The sequence below is a fragment of the Thamnophis sirtalis genome, unplaced genomic scaffold (assembly GCF_051295495.1).
Source record: "Thamnophis sirtalis isolate CommonGarterSnake01/CBP01778 unplaced genomic scaffold, rThaSir2_p1.2 scaffold_10, whole genome shotgun sequence".
NCBI classification, from domain to species: Eukaryota; Metazoa; Chordata; class Lepidosauria; order Squamata; family Natricidae; genus Thamnophis; species Thamnophis sirtalis.
In genome coordinates, this window is record NW_028261390.1 from 580629 (window position 1) to 600565 (window position 19937).

Sequence of the window (19937 nt, forward strand, 5' to 3'; positions counted from 1 at the left end):
CTCAAGGGCTGGTGAAGCAGAGCGAACAGGTGCCCAGGGCAGGAGCTCCGGAGCCAATGGAAGGAGGAAGAGGAGGCCGCAGAGCCCTGGCGGGGAGACTGCACAGTAGCCAGCAGCAACAGACCCGAAGGTCAGAGCCCGGAGATCGCCTGGAGTGAGGGAACACACGAGCCCAGCCATAAATCAGGCAGCCGAGCTATAAAACAGTGTGAATTCCAAAATAACGGCTCCAGAGGACAAAGATTTACGGTGGGTGGATTCCAGCAGCCTTGAGGTTTCAGAGCCGCGTTTCATAGTTGATGTGCCTCTTTGGCCTCTCCCCGTCCAGCTTGTTGCATTTCAAGGAACTGCAGGAAATTGGCCTCTTCCTCTCTTTCCCCACGTTCCACAGGTGGGAGGGGGGTCTTTGCTCTTATGCCCTTGGGACCATGGCAGATCCCCTGAGGCCTAGATCAGGCAGAGGAATCCACCACCCTGGATGGCCCAGTCCAGGCTCATCCCCTCAGAACTGGGAGCTTCCTGCCCGTGATCCCCCGTGGGGGAATTCCGCCAGAAGAGGAATCCATGGCATTCAGGGCCCTGCGGGGAAAGGGGTGGGGAAGCCACAGGGATGACAAAGGCTCAGGCTGGGGGTTTCCCAGTTCCTCCAGCTCCTCCCAGTTGAGGAGCCTGCTCGGAACAGAAGAGCGGACGAAGGACAAGTGCAGGAACAGGGTGTGGCCAGTCTAGAGAAAAGAAGGGCCAGGGGTGGCATCTGCCACAAAGAAGAGGAAGGGGCCCACTTGTTTTCCAAAGCACCAGAGGGCAGGACAAGAAAGAATGGATGGGAACAAAGAGGGAAGCAACCTGGAATTAAAGAGAAACCACTCGACTGTGAGAACGATTAACCTGTGGGACAGAAGTTGCCTCCAGAGGTTGTGGCTGCTCCATCACTGGAGGCTTTGAGGAAGAGACTGGACAGCCACCTGTCTGAAGTGAGAGAGGGCAGGGCTGTCAAACGCCTGGCCACGCCCATGCCCAGTTTAGCAAATGGGAAAAGCCCCAGGACATCATGTGACGCCACCGTGATGACGCGAGTTTGGTATCCAGGATATAGGGTCTCCTGCTCAAGCAGGGGGTTGGACTAGAAGGCCTCCAAGGTCCCTTCCAGCTCTAGTCTGATTAAGATACTACTCTGACTACGCTTCCTTTTTGGAAGTGCCTAAGAAAAATGCAGATGTGCAGAGAGCATCAATGTCTCCCAGCCCTTCTGCAAGACATAAAAAGGACCGAGAGTCCATGAAGTCGCTTCCTAACTTCTGGAAAGTTCAGTCGAGCTGACTACTTTTCCTCCTAAATGATTGTGAATGAGGCGCCTGGCTTTATTTGGGGCGTCTGCCGAAGTGCCAGATTTCAAAGCGTTGGCCGTGTGCATCGCTCAAGAGTGAAGGTGTGGCTGAGGCCGTTCCTCCCATCGTCCCCTGAATGGGTTTCTCTGCTGTTTTGCCTTGGATGGAGGCGTCTGAAGGATTTCCAGGGATCCTTCCTGAATGTTGCCTGTCTCCCACTGGAGCCTTTTTGATGGACGCTCCCGCAGGGCTGGTCCAGAACAGAATCCAGAGGTTGATGGGTCGGCTCTTTGGCCGATTGTCTGAGAAACGGCCAGAGGTTCTTCAGCAAGACGCCAGGGGGTGGACCAAGCTGTTCTTCTGCCCTGCAGGAACTTCCTCCCTGACCTCCTCTGCCTCTCGTGGCTCATCCCAAGGGGGCTTTTTCCAACAGGCAACTGGCATTCCTTGGCTGTTGTTTTTTATTTTTATGTTTCTAATCCAAGATGTTTCTTCAGTTTTCTTCTTTGAACTGAAGAAGCTTCCTGGATGAGAAGCGAAATGTTTTCAAAGGGAACCCCCCCCCCCAAGAAACTCCAGTTGCCTTTTGGGAAAAGCCCCTTTGGCAGTGGTCTCCAACCTTGGCAACTTTAAGACCTGTGGACTTCAACTCCCAGAGTTCCTCAGCCAGCAAAGCTGGCTGAGGAACTCTGGGAGTTGAAGTCCACAGGTCTTAAAGTTGCCAAGGTTGGAGACCACTGCCCTTTGGGACCACCTTTGGGACCCTGGATGGTTGAGAATCTCCACAGGCATCTCTCGTGGGTCATAAAAAAAGGAAAATGACAATGAGCCCAGTGATGAAGTTGGCCCAGAACTAACGATAAGGAAAGTGGCCATTGGAACCAACCAGGGAGAGAATGAAGGAGAAACTTCCTGACTGTGGGGGCCATGAACCGCTGGAAGGGCTGCCTTCAGAAGACGGGGAGCCTTTTGAGAAGAGGCCGGGCAGCTCTCCTGTTTGAGCAGGGGGTTGGACTAGAAGACCTCCCAGGTCCCTTCCGGCTCTATTCTGGTCGAACTCGCCTAAGCACCCGGGGTGGCTGCTTAAGGGAAGAAGGTCTTCAAGGCCTTCCCAGAGGCTCACTGGGTCAAGGCCAGTCGGGTCTTAGGCGGGGAGGGGCTGTTCCCCCAGCAGGCACCACGACTGAAAGCCGTTGGGCCCAATCGGAGTGAGGCCGCTCTGCTTGGGGAAGAAGGAAGAAAATGGGGATCTGGCCTTCCTTATTCTGGCCTAGGAAAGAAGGTCTTCTACTGGCCAAATGCCACTGGCCAAGAGGATGCCTTGGTCTCGAAGGAAGGCTACCTGGCCCAGGAAAACCTTGCGGGATCCAGTCTGGGCCGGTCCCTGGGACCAGAGGCTTGGTCTTCTGAACTTCTGGTGCTGGAGCCCATCATCCCCGGGGAATGCCCCTCTTCCTGAATGCCTGCACAGATTCTGAGGAGAGGGAAGTTCCAGCACAAGTCCGAAAGCTCCCTGGTCCCGGTGGCCGACCCAGATTGGATCCTGCCAGTCCACTTCTGCCTGGACAGAGCAAGGACCAAGTTGTTGGAGTGGCCCCCGGCCTCCTGCGGCTGAGCCCCCCTCCCAAGGGGCTTTGGAGGCTCTTGGCTTCAAGGTTGGAAAGTGGCCGTCCTTGTGAACCCGACGTACAGTGAGGCACTGAAACGCCTGTGTTGCTTGATATCGAGCTGCAGAAGCCAAGAGGGGAAGGACTCCTGCCCAAACCCTGGGGCTTTTAAAAAAAAGAGAGCTGCAGAAGGAACAGGAACATCTCCGTGTGCAAACATGTAATCGGGCAACGGGAAATGTCCTGTCCGGGGTTGCATCCCTGGAGTTCCTTGGAAGACAACCGATTCCTCCGTTCCAATAGAGATTTAAGGGAGGCCAAAAGTCGAAAATGGGCACCAAAGTGCTGTTTCTCCTTAGGATTCCACCAAGTTGTTTGATTTTATTAAAGCGCCACATCTCCGCTTCTCCATTGGTAGCCAAGAAGAGCTTGTTCGTTTCGGAAGACAATCCCAGTGTGATGCCTCTCCCCCATGAAGAGGTCTGAAGAGGTTTCGTCTGCCCGGAATGTTCTCCTCATCATCGGAGTCACCTGGCCTGCAAGAACACCCACAATTAAGTGATAAATCACCTGGGTCCTGGTTGCTGGAGTCTGCTTCGTGTCCCGGCTTTTTTTTCCGTGCAAGTTGATTCATCTACACAATTCACTTTCCCCATCATTCTTGTCATAAAACCTCCCTCCTGACGCTGAAGGATAGTTTCCCTCCTCCTCCTCCTCGTTCTTCCCAGCGAGGATTTCCGAGGAGACTGAATGCTTTTCAAGGAGTTTCAAGTGGAGGCAGAAGAGAGCCGGTTCCTTCGTCATTAGCAGAGGATTCAGGCTTTGGAGAGACGTTGGACAATTGTCTGGAACGGCAGAAGAGGGTTGGGCTAGAGCAACTTTAAGACTCATGGACTTCAACTCCCAGAATTCCTCGGTCAGCAAAGCAAAGCTGGCTGAGGAATTCTGGGAGTTGAAGTCCACGAGAGAAAGTTGCCAAGGTTGGAGACCCTGAACTGGAAGACCTTCTGTTAAATGCTGTGCCAAGTGAGGCCTCCGGATGAGTGTTGAAGGGCAAGTCAACAGCTGTTGGCTTCTTCATGGAGAAATGGGGGGGATGGCCTTCATTTCCAGAAGCAAAACGTCTCTGGGCTCGTTCTAAGCAAGAGGGGCATGGGTGGCTGCCATCCACTCTCTCGGCCGATCTCTTGGGACGCACGAAACATGTCACAAATGTTGTGGTTGGTGCCCAGGACGAGGGGCCTCCGCCGGTGGGGGGTTTCATTCTGAAGGGTTTCTCCTCCAGCGTTGATGGCGAGGCTTGTCCAAACGTCTCCTGGATTTCAGGATGCCGGATCAGGATTGTGCAGCCCTTTCCTGGATTACTCGGCCCTTCTGTAGTTTCCTCTCCCTGGAACAGAATAAAGGGATTGTGGGTTTATTTTCTCCTTTTGAAATTGCTCCCTTTGTTGTCCTCATTGGCTTTTTGGAGATGAGGAGGTATTATGTCTATTTAGAATAAAACACTAATTTTACCTGGCAAAGAGAAGAAAGTTTCATTCATCCAAAACATTGTAAGCAGGAAGGATAATTAAAATGGGTTGCTGTTTTTTCTGCCCCCAAGGCTTCCTTAGCATTGCAGAGAGACTTCAAAGGATTCCAGAAGAGCCCTTGCGCCTTCTTCCACCCTTGAAAGTCTCCGGCACCCTGGCCTGTGGTGGCCCAGACCGTCCCTCCGAGGGGAGGCGGATGTGGAGAAGGCCTTCTCTGTGGGGGCACCAGGCAGCCTTCTGAGGCTTTGCAGGCCAGCCAGTCGTTGCCCCATTCTCCGGAGGACCCAAAACATCTCTGCTTGCATTTTCCAATCAAGATACTCCTATTTGTTGAAGGGTCTTCCCAAAGGCCACCCCACCAACCGCCAGCTGAGCCCTGTCAGCCTTGCCAAGGCCTTCTCGTGGCTTCTCCGCCTGATGGATAGCAACAGACCGTTTCTCCTGCTCCTCCTGCGGCCTCCGGCAAGTCCGTCCGGGGGAGAAAAGGACACGGAGGAATGGCTGAACTGGGACCTTGAGTGTTGGCCGGAAAGTTCTAGGAAACCGGGAGCAGAGTGAGATTTTATGCTCCTGCCCTCTCTGTAAACAAGAGCAAATAACAGAGCAACGGAGGAGGAAGGGACCTCGGAGGTCATCTAGTCCAACCCCCTGCTTCTTTGAGGCCCTAAAGCAGGGCTCTCCAACCTTGGCAGCTTTAAGCCTGGCGGGCTTCAACTCCTAGAATTCCCCAGCCGGCAAATCTCACTGGAGACCCCTGCTGCCCTAAAGTATTTCAGACCAAGGGTGGTCCGATCCCCTAAAAATCCCCTTCAGCAATGGAGTAGGTACAACTTTGGCCGGTTAATTGTTTCCACTATCAGCCGATTTCTCCCCAGTCCCAGGTGGTTCTCTGTTTCCCTCCCTCCCTCCCTCCCTCCCTCCCTCCCTCCCTCCCCCTACTCTCTTGCTTCTAACCACAGGAAGAATAGGAATCCCCTTCTTCTTCTTCTTCTTCTTCTTCTTCTTCTTCTTCTTCTTCTTCTTCTTCTTCTTCTTCTTCTTCTTCTTCTTCTTCTTCTTCTTCTTCCTTCCCCTTCCCCTTCCCCTTCCCCTTCCCCTTCCTCCTCCTCCTCCTCCTCCTCCTCCTCCTCCTCCTTCTTCTTCTTCTTCTTTTGTAGGAATGTAATCGGCCTCACCCAGTTTATGATCTCCTTCACACTTTCCTTCTGTGTCCTCCCTCTCTGGACAGTTTCCCTTGTCAGCTGCCCCTCCCTCCTCCTCATTTCCCCCCAAGGCTTCATAATTAATCACCAAAGATTTATCTGCAGTGAGCAACCGGGAGAGTTCGGCTGATCATGTTCTGCAGGCAAGACGAGGCTCGTGGAGGAGCAGAGAGGCAGCCCAGCCACTCCAGGCCCCCTCTGGTTCCCGGGCAGGCTCCTCCTGAGCCCCCAAAGGCCGAGGGAAGACCCTGCTTTTCCTTGCTTCCCCCCCCCCCCCCCCGAAGAAATCCTCAAGAAGCTCCTTCTCTTCTGACTGAAGGGTGGAGAACGGAGGGGATGGCATTCTTTCCAGTCGTATTCTCTAGAGCAGTGTTTCTCAGCCTTGGCGACTTTAAGTCCTGTGGACTTCAACTCCCAGAATTCCCAGCCAGCTATGCTGGCTGGGGGATTCTGGGAGTTGAAGTCCACAGGACTTAAAGTCGCCAAGGCTGAGAAATACTGCTCTAGGGAAGTTGTGGAGGCCACTTGGGGGTCATCCCAGGGCCCACAGCTGAACCCCCAGGGGCCCTCGGGGGCTCTCAGAGAGAGCACTGACCCCCCAGAGGACTCCCAGGGACACAAATCCTCCCATTCTCTGTCCCCTTCGGACAGAACCGAGGAAGCTTCTTGATGAGAAGCGAAGCGTCTTCATGGGAAAACAGAGAAAAAGGCCAGGGGCCTCGTGAAAAAGCCCCTTTCGGAGGGAAGGTGGGGCTGAGTCTCGGTCCCACTCAGATGGGGAGGGGGCTCCAGCCGAGGCAACGGGAAGCCTTCTGGGCGTCTACTCCGGGGGAGGGGAGGGAGGGGCTCCCACCTGGCCGGCTTCAGGTGTCTCACTGGGAAAAGGGAGCTAGAAGCGCAGGTGGGGAGTCCTCGAATTATTGAGCCCCAAATTTAAGTGGCTAAGTGAGACATTTGCTAAGCGAGTTTTGCCCCATTTTACAACCTTTCTCGCCACGGTTGTTAAGTGAATGATTGCAGTTGTTAAATGAATCTGTCTTCCCCATTGGCTTTGCTGATCAGAAGCCCACCAAAGGGATCACGTGATCCCAGAACCTTGCAACCGTCACAAATGCGAGTCAATGGCCGGGTGTCTGAATTTCGGTCACATGGGAGGCTGCAATGGGCGTAAGTGTGAAACACGGCCCTAGGTCACTTTTTTCAGTGCCGTTGTAACTTCGAACCATTACTAAATGAACTGTTGTAAGTCGAGGACTACTTATAACGGATCTTGTTCAGGATCTTGCTGATTCCATGGAAATAACTGCTGTGTTTCGCTTGGTCCAATCAGTTTCACTCAAGGAGTCTTTAAAAAGAAGATTCTGCAACTCTCGGCCCTGGGAAGCAGGAAAGGCCCCTCCTCCTCCTCCTCCTCCTCCTCCTCCTCTTCTTCCTCCCCTCCCCTCCTCCTCCTCCTCTTCCCCTCCTCCCCCTCCTCTCCCCTCTCTCCCCCTCCTCCCCCCTTCTCCCCCTCCTCTGGCTGGGGCTGATGCTCCTCAGGAGGCAGAGATCAGGGGGGTGGGGGGGAGGGGGCAGAGGGGGAAATCTTTGGGAAGCTCTCCCTCTGAAGCCCAATCCTCTTTCCCTAATCCCCCGCTGGCTCCAGCTGACCTAAGCCCATTTCCCTTCCTTTGATGCCCCCCTGGCCTTCTGAGCTTCTCTCTGCAGGAGCTCCAGGCTGTGCCAGGGAGCAGAACGGGCGTCTCTCGCCAAAGGCCCCTTTCCTGGCATTGGGCAAAGCGCAGCTGCCCTGTCCTGGAAGGCAGGTGCCAGGCTGCAGAGGGCTCTACCTTTGCCCCACCCCTCTCGGTCTTCAAGCAGACTTTGCAGGTGGCATGGGGGGGGTGCCTGGTGCCCATTCTGGAAGGGAAGCCCTCTGGGTGGGGGGATTAAACTCTGGGATCCCCCCCCATCCCCTATTGGCCTTGAAGGCCCTTGCAGATGGCTTGGACAGGAGGAGGAAACAAGGGTCTCTCTGGATGGGGGGCGAGGGGGGTGGGTGGGGGCGCAGGGCGAGAAATGCCGATTCTCTCTGCCTGCGAGGAAGAGCCAGGAAAGGGCCGGGGGGGGACAGAGGGGGGGGCGCTGGGGAGCCTCTTTGGGGCCAAGTTCATTGGAAGCTGGGCTGGGCGACGCCAAACAATGGCAGAGCCAAGCAGTGGGCATAGGCAGCGCTCGACTTAATGACCACAGTTGAGCCCCAAACTTCCATTGCTAAATGAGACGGTTGTTCAGTGAGTTTCACCCCATTTTATGACTTTCCTCGGCACGGTTGCTAAGAGAATAATTGCAGTTGTTAAATTGTGTTTGGGCTTTGCTGGTCCGGAGTGAGAAATTTGTTAAGTCAGTTCCGCCCCATTTTACAGCTTCTCTTGCCACATTTGTTAAGTGAATCACTGCGGTTGTTAAGAGAATCTTGTCTTCCTTGACGACTCTGCTTGTCAGAAGGTCACAAAAGGGGATCACGTGACCCCAGGATGTTGTGACCGTCATAAACGGGAGTCATTTGGCAAAGCACCTGGATTTTGATCATGTGACCGTGGGGATTCTGCAGGGGTCATAAGTGTGGAAAGTGGTCATAAGTCACCATTTTCAGTGCCCTCGTGACTTTGAACTGTCCGTGGAGGACACCCCTTAAGGGGGCCTTGGGGAAGGGGGGCTGCTGGGGGCTCTCCTCCGGGGCTCCTCCTGCCCCCCAGACTCACCCGGAGCCCCCCTCTTTCCTTCCCAGGGAAGGTGGCCCAGACGGCCTGCATGTCTGCCTGCAAGCACCTCTCCACCTCTCTGATGCAGCAGCTGCTGGAGGCCGAAAGTCCGTCAGCTGTCCCTGGGCGCCCTGCAGCTCTTCAGCCTGGACGTGGCCGCCTGCGAAGGTAAGGATGGGCCTCAGAGGAAGATGAGGAGGACCGGGTGGGAAGGGGGCCTTGGAGGTCTTCTAGCCCAACCCCCTGCCCCACCCTGAAAGGCCGCAAAAGGGGATCACATGACCCCAGGACACTGAGACCGTCATAAATATGAACCAAGCATCCAAATGTAAACCATGTGGCCACAGGGATGCTAGAACAGTCATAAGTGTGAAAAATGGTCCTAAGTCTCTTGTTTTCAGTGCTGTTGTAACTTTGAACAGTCACTAAATGAAGTGTTGTAAGTCGAGGACTACCTGTAATGGATTTTGTTCAGGATCCCTCAGGCCTCGCAACCAGGCAGAGAAAGAGCATCCAGTGGGAAGGCGAGCCTGGCTGGAGACGTCCAGTGTCAGGACTTCATCCTGGGAAAAGGTCCCCAAATCAACCCCTTCGGACCCCTCAGAGCCCTTCAGGAGCAGGGAAGCCAGGACGGTCTAGAGAAGGGTCCCCTCGCTCTCTTCCATCCCATAATAATTCTTCTTCTTCTTCTTCTTCTTCTTCTTCTTCTTCTTCTTCTTCTTCTTCTCCTCCTCCTCCTCCTCCTCCTCCTCCTCCTCCTCCTCCTCCTCCTCCTCCTCCTCCTCCTCCTCCTCCTCCTCCTCCTCCTCCTCCTCCTCCTCCTCCTCGTTCCGTTCTGACTTTTGGTCTCCTGCAAGCCCAGCTGGCTTGATCAGGGCTGCCTTTCTTCCGCTTCCTTGGAGAAGCCCCAGGCTCCTCCTGTCTCTCAGGAGAGCTGAGCCCCCCTCAGTCCCTTTGAACACCCTCCCCCTCGCTTGCCGGGGTCCTTAAGGGGGAGCAGCTGGTCCCACCCAGTGTCCGTGGGGCAAGGGCAGCAGGGGCAGCCAGTGGCCGCAGAAGGAGCTTCCTTCCGTTCCCCCGCCTTCCTCCAGGAGAACCCTTGTAAAGAGGTCCCCTTGGGCCCCTGGAAGACCTCTTGGGGCCTCCAGAAGGATTGGGCTGAGATTTTAGGCTGCCTGGAGGCAGGGATGGAAAGCCAAGTGGGAGATCACAAGTTTGTACAAAACTGAAAAGAACCGTACTGAAAGCTGTCATTTTGGGGGCAATTTGGGTGAAAAATGGGTTTGAAGACCACGGACACAGTCGAGGAAGCAGAAATCTTGGACTCCCATGAAAAGGCCAGATGATTCCTGCAGAGATGCTGGGGAAAATGAAGACATTGGAGCCATCGCCTACAAGCTGCTCCAAGAAGATCTGAGATGTTCCTCAGAAGGACCATCAACCAGACCTAGGCTGGAGCGTTACGGAGATGGGAAATCCATGATGCAACCTTCTCCTCCAGCTTCGGCTCCAGGAGAGATCACGGATTCCGCCCCAAACTGGGAAGAACGTTCAGGATTAGTCCACAGACCATGTCAAAGCAGAAGAAACGCAGCAAACTATATTTCCACCCCCCATAAAAGATGGCATACGCTAGTCAGCGTCTTCCCCTTCTTCTCCTTCTCTTCCTCTTTCATCACTTCGGGAGTCAGGGGGACACCATTGGAAGAACGAACGTGATAAAAATGGGGATGTCAGAATCCCGGCAAAAGTGAGTTGAAGTGGAGTCCGGGGCTCGATCTCTCGAACAGAAGCCTTGTTGACAACGGAGCCTTTTCCTAATTGCTCCTGTGCTTCCCCGGTATTTCACTTCTCTTCAAACGAGGTCTCTTCCTCAAGCTCTTTCATCGTGGAGAAACTGGCGCTCGGGGAGAGCCCAGGGCTGACGTGGTCACTCTTCTAATATGACGCCTCTGATTTTGTAGAGGCGCCAAAGCTGGAGATGAGCCATGGCAGCTGTTGGGCGCCGCTGGGCAGAGACCGGGCGCCGGGGGTGGTTCACAGGGGTGGTGAGGGTCTCTGGATGCCCTCTGAGCCATCAGCGCAACGCTGGCCAAGAGCAGGCCTTCTCCCTGAGCGGCCAAGGGGGGTCTGAATCGGTCAAGGGTCAAACTGGATTGCTTAAACGGCCGTAAGCAGCGATGTTGTAACTGTGAACGGTCACTACACAAACGGCCGTGAGCCGAGAGTCCCGAGGTGAGGCAGAGCTTGGGTGGCAATGCTCAGCTCTCCCCCTGCAGGGGCCTTTGCCCGCCGTCCTCTTTGCCTGCCCCAGTGACCCCTCAGGAAGCCCAGAGGCCTCTTGGCTGGAGCCTGGACAAGTGCGTCCCTTGAGCCTTTAAAACTCCCAGCCTTTGAGGTCCTGCAGGAGATCCGCCAGGGGGGAGGAGGGCCTCCAGGTGGCCCCAAGCAAAAGGCCAGGGACCCACAGAGCAAAGGCTCTTCACCTGCAGCTCCTTACCTGTCTTTTGGCAAAGGTACCAGGTACAATATTACCCTGGTGCTCCGGGCCCTTCCTTGGGCACCACTCGGGTCTCGGGTGGCATTCAACACGCTCGTTTTAGCCACTGTCGAGCCTGCATGGCCTGATCCCTATTACCCTGGTGCTCCGGGCCCTTCCTTGGGCACCACTCGGGTCTCGGGTGGCATTCAACACGCTCGTTTTAGCCACTGTCGAGCCTGCATGGCCTGATCCCTGAGGACGGGCAGGCGGCCTTCCCCGGGCAGAATCCAGGCCCCCCGGCCCCCCACTGCCAGGAGACCAGGGCGGCAGAGGCAGCGCCAGTCTTCCCGTGCCTTCGGAGCTGCCGCTGAGGACGGGTTGATGCCACCCAAAGGCCCTTTGGACCCCCGTGAAAACTGGGCCGTGTCCAAAGTCATTTGCGGGGTGCTGAGAGGTTCCATCTGTTCCTTGTTTGATGAATGTTTGGTATTTTGGGAGTTTCAATTTTGTTTATTATTGTTTTTACTGATGTAAACTGCCAGGAGTCCATGGAGATGACATCAGTATATAAATAAATTAATTGCATAAATCTGGATGGACCTGCTTAAGATATAAATTGTATGGTTTTACTAGGAGGAGGAGGAGATGGGATCATATTTTTATTTATTCTCTTCCATTTGGTGCCGTGCGAGGCTGGGAGGCTCCCAGTGCACTGAATGGAAAAGAAAGAATATAATAAGAACAGGCGTATGACAGGAGGAGGAGGAGGAGGAGGAAGGAGAGGAAAAAGGAGGAGGAAGGAGAGGAAAAAGGAGGAGGAGAGGAAGGAGAGGAAAAAGGAGGAGGAGGAGGAAGGAGAGGAAAAAGGAGGAGGAGGAGGAAGGAGAGGAAAAAGGAGGAGGAGGAGGAAGGAGAGGAAGGAGGAGGAGGAGGGAGAGGAAAAAGGAGGAGGAGGAGGAAGGAAAGGAAGGAGGAAGAGGAAGGAGGGGAAAAAGGAGGAGGAAGGAGGGGAAAAAGGAGGAGGAAAAGGAGGACCAGCAATGGAACTAGGAAGGGAGGAGGTTCTGGGACTGATCATCATTCCAGCCTGGAAGATCACAGACTTGGTAGACTTTGTGGCTTAGCTGAAACCTTCCGGTTATGAGGCTGAATGTCGAGATTCTTGTTCTGAACAATTCCCCACGTTTAAGTTTTGGACCGCCCCCCTCTGGAGATTCCCCATCGTGCCAGTCACGGGAGACCCAGGGGGGCTTTTCCCACAAGGCTGGAACTGGACTTCCTTCTTCTCTTCTCCACTGAAGAAGAGCAGAAGAAGCTCTCATCTCCAGAAAAAACCAAGGGAGCCCCGTTGTCTTTTGAAAAAGCACCTCTGGGGCCTTTGGGCGACATCTTCATTAATCAGGGATTGGAAGGTAACGGACGACCTGAAGACGGATGGATGGAAATACTATTTTCCCTGCCTCGGTCAAGGACCTTCCCTCGCTTGTGATCCCAAGGGTGGAGCTGCAGCTCCAGAAGGAGAGCCTCCCAGTGAAGCTGCAGAGAAAGCCATCAGCCCCTCCCCAAAGAGCAGCCAGGGGAAGGTCAGCCAAGGGATGATTACTTGAGGGCCATCAGCACATCTGGCTGTGGAGGAGAAGAAGAAGAAGGGGACGGATCTCCTGGAGGCTTTGAAAGAGATCCAACCGAGAGCGAAGGAGGAATTGGGAACACTTGACCCGTGGAAGGCTTTGTCCTCAGAAGCTGTGGCTGCTCCTTCATAGGGGGGGGAGTTCAAGTAGAGTTTGGGAACCATTTGCAGGAGTGAGATCTTTCGCAGGGCTGGAGTAGAAGACCCCCCAAGGGCCCCTCCGACTCTGGAGAGGCATTTCTCAGGTTGCCCCAGCAGTTGGGGGACAATGCTGGGTCCCTCCTGGGCTGCTTCCAGCACCTGTTCTGGCGCCTGCTTTGTGTGCCTAATGGGGGGGGGAGGGGGGGCTGGAGCAAGTTCTTCCTTTCCCCCCTTCCTCGATTTGAATTGTGAGCTGCCCTGAGTCCCCTTCAGGGGAAAAGGGCAGCATATAAATATAATAAAATCAAATCAAATCAATCAAAATCTTGGGGGGGGGGGCAAGCTCAACCCCACGTCTCCTTTTCACGTCTCCTTGGGGAAACCTCCAGAGCAGGGCAGGCTGGCCTTCCTGCAGCCGAAAGGGGCCGGGGGCCTTGCCCTTCCTGGGTCTCACTGGAGGTTCCTCCGTAGAAGGTCGGGCCGTTCAGCTGGTCCCCTAGACAGACGCACAGAGGGACTGCTAAGGGGGGGGGGGAGAGGGGTCTCGGGGGAGGCAGGAGCCCAGAACGACTGGAATCCCTGGAGAGCCTCCTGTCCAAATGGCTGCCCTGCCACTCTGGTTAACTGCCTGGTCCCAAGGGGGCTTTTCCCACAAGGCTTCCTCGGCCTCCTTTCCTTGGAAGACCTTCTCCCCTAAGGAGCTGCTTCAGTTCTGAGAGCTGAGCTCCTCCACAGGCGGCCTCCTCAAGGCTTCTGCCCAGCGTTTGCCCCCTGCTGTGTGTGTGTCTGCTGGGGACGCCTCTGAATCAGTGCTGGCTCCTGGGGGCTGCCTGGAGGGGTCCCTGCTCTTGGCCCCTGCTCTCTTCTACCCAGGGCTGAGAGGAGGCGCCTGGGCCCAGGGAAGCCAGCTGCCCCCTGCAGCCCCTTTCGGAGGAAGAGGCTGGCTGCACAGCCAAATCAGTGAGATTGGTCCTTCCTGAAAGCCGGACTGGAGCCTCCGTCTCCGTAAGAGAAAGTGGCTGAAGAGTTCAAGGGGGATTCTCAAGCACCCCCTCCCGCCCTGAAGGGCCCCTCCTTATGAGACCCCGAGGGGGCCGAAAGAAGGGGAATTCCTCAGTCCTGGTGGCCTTTCTTCCAAAGTTGCCTTGCCCCGTTGGCTTCCAGGATGCCCAGGGGCTCTGAAGAGGAGGCAGCCACTCTCGGCCTGCATTTCTTCGGCCTCTTGACTTGATGATGCTGGAGAATCAGGCGATTCTCTTGGCCATTAAAAGGGGGGTCTTCCCTGGTGGTCTATTGGCCAACCGGGGAGCAGCTCTGGAAGGAAGGAGGCAGACGAGGAAGGGGGTGTTTTCCTTCAGCAGGCCAGTCCTGGGGGGCTCCCACCTTCCGCTTCTCCGCATTGCTGGGTTTCCACCAGCTTTTCCCACCGTCTTCCGTAGGTTCTAGTTAGACCTCCACCAGTGGTGGAGTTCCTGGTCAGCAGAGGACGGGGAGGCTGGTCTGCACAACTGTAGCCCATCTGTCTGGTTTAGGCAGAGATGCTGGAGAGCCCCCCCCGTCTCCCCCCGGAGACCCTCGTTCCTCATTCCTGATTCTGCATCTTCTCCACCGTGGCTCAACTGGCCCCCTTCAGAATAATTGATATTCTCCTCCAGGAGGGGAGTGCTTGGCCCGCTCCGCTCTTTGTCCAGGGTATCATATCTGCGAGAGACGTTCTCCTGCGGCAGCATAATTAATGGAGCAGCCTGGTTTATTTATTTTTGACAAATGGGCCTGGATCATGGTGACAGGCATGAAATTAGAAAATTCCTTGAGTGCCCCCAAATATAAACAGCTTTCGGAACTGAAAAGGATTTCACAGCTGAAGATTTTATTGTGTCGAGAGGAAAAGTTTCTCCATCGGAGACCCCCTCCCCATTTCCCTCCCATCTCCCAAATGCTTTTCTTCTCTGCAAATGGTTTGTCCGAAGCCCAGTGAGGCTCATGGGAATAAATTTCAGGTCAAATTAGTACAGTTTCCTTGCTGTCAGGATGGGGGAATTAATGGCGTTTTGATGACACAAAATTTGAAGGGTGAACAAAAGGCAGGCGGGGAGGGGGACCTGACTCCTTAGAAGTGGGGCGCTCCTCCTCCCCGGCCGCCGTTGTCTCCGCTGTCATCCGTCTGCCAATCTCCCTGTCCATGGTGAGTTAAAAGTGCTTTTCATGCCTTCTCCTTTCCCACAGAGTTTGCCAGATCCGGGCCGGTGCCTGGGTTCCAGGGGGACACGCTGCTTCTGGCCTTCATCGACTTGAGACAAGTAGGTCTTTGTGTTGCCCCCGTTTGTGCTCCTTTTAAGATGTGTGACTAAAGACCGTCAGGTCTCCGGGCAGGAAGGGAGGGGGGGTGAGAGAGGAGGGGGGGCAGGGTTGGGGCGCCAGGCCAGGGACCCCTCTTCCGAGCCACCACCATCCTCTCAATAGCCTTCAGGCTGGTGGCCACCGTGTCCCAGCGCTCCGTTGGCTTTCTTGGGCCAAGGACAGAAGGGACCCCACACAGGTGGGTGACCTGCTGTGGTCAAGATGCATTGCGTTGTGGTGGGCTTCAGCATGGTGGCGGGAGAAGCCTCTTGGACGTCTGTCTACCCAGGGGAAAGTTTGGGGAAAGGCTTTGTCTCCTGTTGCGCGTGTGCGGAAGGTGTGAGAAGACTGGTGTTCCTTGCGTGCCCCCCCCCCCCCCGGTCTCTTCGTGAAGGAATGCTCCACCCGTGGGCAGGAGGGACACCTTGGCCCTCGGGGTGGGGAAGGGGCAGCCTCCGGGGTTGGCAGGCTCCCATGGGAGCAGCGGAGCCCTTTGTGGGGAAGGCAGCCTGTGCCAGTCTGCGTGTGGGGCGTCCCAGGCAGAGGGGCCTGGCTTAGCCACCTCTTGGCAGCGCAGACGGATCGGGCAGGAGAGAAAGCCTGAATGAGGCCGAGATGCAGTGACTGATGCCCTTTCTCATTTAAACCACCTTTGTCAGGGAAAGACACCCTGCTTTGTCCCGGCTGCCATGATGATGCAGTGCCACCGCTTTCTAAGGCCGACATGGGCGTGCATGCTGAATGCGCCCCACCGGCTGTGGGGAGGGCCCCTCCAAGCCTTCCTCCACCCTCCAGGGAGGGTTGGCTCCTTCTCTTCCCTTGCCTCCGCCTCCCGCTTTCCCCTTCTGGGCCAAGGCAGTTGGGGGCGGGGGGGCTTTCAAAACCAGAGGGGCACCCTCCCCAAACCTTCGCTGCCCTGGAGGGAGGGGTGGCGCACCCTGGAAAGGCCAGGTTGGCAGCCCTTCTGCTTGCACACAATGGAGAAGCCCTCCTCGGAACCTGGACGGAAGCGCCAGATGATGGGACTAAGACCAAAAGATGGGGAGCCTTTGGGACCCCTGAGACGAGACCCCACCTCAATGCCTGAAAGTATCCCCGACAGATGCTTGAAACGGCCCCGAGGGATCCCTGGCATTCTTTGTCGGGCCCTTTAAGTCACATGATCACCGCCATCATCATCATCATCATCATCATCATTGCCGCCACCTCCATTTTCCACGTACTCCCTTCCCTCCAATGCTTTTCTTCAGATTTTGTCCCAGTCCGGGTTTCAGGGTCCCAGAACCTGTTTCAGTCTTAACCTCCCTCGATCTCCCATGTCCAGAATTGGGCTCAGCGGTTTGACCAACCCAACATCCAGGGAATCAAAGGGCCCAGTTAGTTCCTTGGCAGCCCTTCTTCAGTTGATGCCGGCCCCTCCAGCGTGTTCCCTGCAAGGGTTGCTGTCGGTTCCTCCATTTAATCGGCCGTCTTCTACGTTGCATTTGTGAAGTATGACTCCAGTCCACTTCTGTCACCTATGAAGGTGAGAAGCTGCAGAGCAGCCCTCCTTGGCTGAAAATGGGTAGAATTTCAAACTGATAGTCTGCTAAAAAGAGTACTAGAATTTATATTTGGCCACTTGATTGTTGAGTTGAGTTGGTAAAAGCATTAGGGAAGTCATGCTTTAAAAGAATGATTCAGTGTTTCTCAACCTTGTCAACTTGAAGATGTCTGGACTTCAACTCCCAGAATTCCCCAGCCAGCGAATGCTGGCTGGGGAATTCTGGGAGTTGAAGTCCAGACATCTTCAAGTTGACAAGGTTGAGAAACACTGGAATCATTCTGTACAGGTAATCGACGTGGTCTATTGCAAGGGTGCCAAACCTTGGCAACTTGAATTCTTGTGGACTTCAACTCCCAGAATTGCTATAAGTGGCTGGGCAATTCTGGGAGTTCAAGTCCACAAGTCTTCCGGTTGGCAAGGTTGAACCCTCTACCAGGTCTCAAAGGCTGGAGGCAGGGAATCCAGTTCCCACCTCAGGTATGAAAGCCAGCTGGGTGACTTTGGGCCAATCACCCTTGATCAGCCCAACTCGCCTCACAGAGAGATTGTTGTGGGGGAAACAGGAGGAGGAGGAGGAGGAAGGTGGGTTGGGTATATTTGCCACCTGTCCACAGATCTCGGTTCTCTGGCACAGCTGGTGCGTCAAAGGTTTTTAGGTGTAATTCGTCCCCATTGGCAAGGCAAAGACCAGATCTTTGGCAAAAAGGTCTGAAATTGCAAAAGATTCCGCAAGGATTTGCCTTCCGTAGCCACCAGTGGAAGCCTCTACAAGGATGGATTGATCGGCTGAGTAATTAATTTTTTTATGTAAGGGCCGCTGAGCAGCGCACAAGTTCTAAAACAGGTGGAAAAATAGTTAAAAGATTAAATTATATCATTAAGAGCTCAGAGAAACAACGGGAAACACGTGAATTGGTAACTTCCTTTTCTGTCTCTTTTTCATCGGTCTCTTGGGGGGGGGTTTAAGCGCCTCCCCCCCCCCTTGCTATAAAGTGTGTTGGCCCCACGTAGCCATTCCCAATTTGCACATAGGCTAAATATGGCAGTGCTGGGATCTAATGGTTTCCACCACAGTGGCTTCTCCTGCCTGTCCAGGCTTACCTCCTCCCTGCTGGGTCCCAATCCACAGGCGCCAAGGGGGGGCTTCGTTTGGGGCGCCTGGTTCCTTGGTCTCAGCCTGAGCCAGGCTGCCCTCCTCCCCTGTAGGATGAAAACGCCTCCTCTGCTCCCTCCCTTCGTTGCTTCCACCAGGTCAGCATTGCCCCCCGCTTTGGGAGGGTGTCCCCAGATCAGGGTTTCATTTGATGTCGCAACGCAGGATGGAGAACCCTGGTCTCCCACTGTCCCAAGTGCAGCTGGTTTTATAACCACTGGGGGGGGGGCTCCCTTTGTTGGGAACGTGGGGTGTTTTTGTGCTGATTGTGTGGTATACAAAAGAAATTGATGATAGATAGATAGATAGATAGATAGATAGATAGATAGATAGATAGATAGATAGATAGATAGATGATGTAGATAGATAGATAGATAGATAGATGATAGATGATAGATAGATAGATGATAGATAGATAATGATAGATAGATAGACAGACAGATAGATGAGAGATTGATTGATTGATCGAAAGATTAGATATAGATGATAGAGTAGGATAGATAGATAAGATAGATAGATAGATAGATAGATGATAGAGTAGATAGATAGATAGATAGATAGATAGATGATAGATAGAGTAGATAGATAGATAGATAGATAGATAGATAGATAGATAGATAGATAGATAGATAGATAGATAGATAGATGATAGATAGATGATAGATAGATAGATCGGTAGGTAGGCAGGCAGGCAGGCAGGCAGACAGACAGAGACACAGATGGACAGACAGATGGATAGATAGATAGTGAGATATGGAGATGGACGGACAGACAGACAGATGAATCTTTGCCCTCCTTCCCTAATTTGACCCTTCCCTCGTCCTTTAATGGAGATGAACCGGAGCTTCCGCTTGGCCCTGGCCAGAGTCCCGCCGTAGCCCGGCAGGCAGCCGGTCTCCTCCCTGGTGGCTCTGAGCTCCAGTTTCCTGGCTTGAGCGCTCGCTTGGACGGGCGTCTGGGCCGGACTCCTCTCCTCCTCTTCCTAACCAGCCTCTCAGGCGAGAAGAGCCGGTGCAATTCCTGCAGAGAATCCGGGCAGCCGAGCTCACCGGCTGGCAGGTGGATTGATGGTCTCAGCCGCGACTTTTCCCGGCTTCTGTGGAATTAAGCGGGCCTTAATTCTGCTTCTGGAGAGCCAGGCCTTTTGTTGCCATCCATGAACTCTCAAGTCGGTTAACCAGATTCCTGGAAAGCTTTTCCCCCTTTGGAGGAAGGTGGCTGGGCCGAGGAACTGGGCGGCTGGGGGTGGGGGGTGGGGCACCCGGAATGTGCAGTGAAAATCACGGAGGTGGAATTGCTCAAACTTTGTCATACAAAGTAGAAACCTCACTGCAGAAAAAGATGTAAAATGCTTTCCTCTCTTTGGGGTTTAATGCAAATAAGTGCAAAGAGAAGGAAACGAGGCCGGAAGGGAAAAGCCGAGGCCTCTGCGGAGGAGAACCCACATTTCGGTCCCTGGGCCAGAGTCCTCTTAGATGAAGGGCCTCCCACCTTCATAACTCAGCTCCCAGGTCCGGTCCATGGGGGGGGGGGGGCTTCAGGGCAGCCTGGGACTCAGCCGGGGAGGGGAGGGGCTCCCAGTTTGGGTTAGGGCCCCAACCAAGGAAGGGGGGGGCTGCCCAGCTGTCTGAACTGATCTTCCCAGGGGAGCCCACCCCTGGCAGAGCCCAAGGGGGTGAGAGGGGGCAGCCTCTTCTCTCCTGGCCGAGGGGCTGGAAAGCTCAGGACGGGGTGAGTCAGAGGCCAGCCAGGGGCCCAAGGGAAAAGCCCCCTTGAGACCCCCGGAGCAGACAGGGAGCGAGAGGCTGCTGGGAGAGGGGCTGGGCCCAGGGTTTGCAGCTGGGAGACGGCAGAGCCCGGGCTGGAAAGGGGCCCTCTTAACTTGTGCTCGGTGTGGGGTGGGTCGGGGGCCCCTTCGGAGCAGGTCAGCTCCCCCACCTCCCGGGGAAAGAGGTTTTCCTTCCGGGAAGAAGGTCTCTGGGAGGAGCGGCTCCCTTGGGGCGACCAGAGTCCTGGGAAGGGGTTTCCTTCCCCCTGCGGGGCTGATCCCCTGGGACGCCCGGGAAGGAAATGGGGAGGAGATCAGCCCCCGCCTCGGAGGGACTCCCCTGCTGGCTCTGGAGCGGAGAGGCTGGATGTCCTCAGGGGTGCCCTGCTTCACCGGGGAGCCAGTTGCAAGCATGTGAATTTGGATCATGTGACCACAGGGAGGCTGCCATGCTCATAAGGGTG

The 19937-nt window shown here is 55.0% G+C and overlaps 1 protein-coding gene across 1 annotated transcript in view; it reads left to right on the forward strand.

Moving 5' to 3' along the window:
* EXOC6B (exocyst complex component 6B) overlaps positions 1-19937 on the forward strand; it is a 103084-nt gene that overhangs the window by 65057 nt on the left and 18090 nt on the right. The window contains 3 exon segments of the mRNA XM_087723879.1: positions 8439-8519; positions 8521-8581; positions 14893-14966. Coding sequence (XP_087580005.1) covers positions 8439-8519; positions 8521-8581; positions 14893-14966 — 216 coding nt within the window.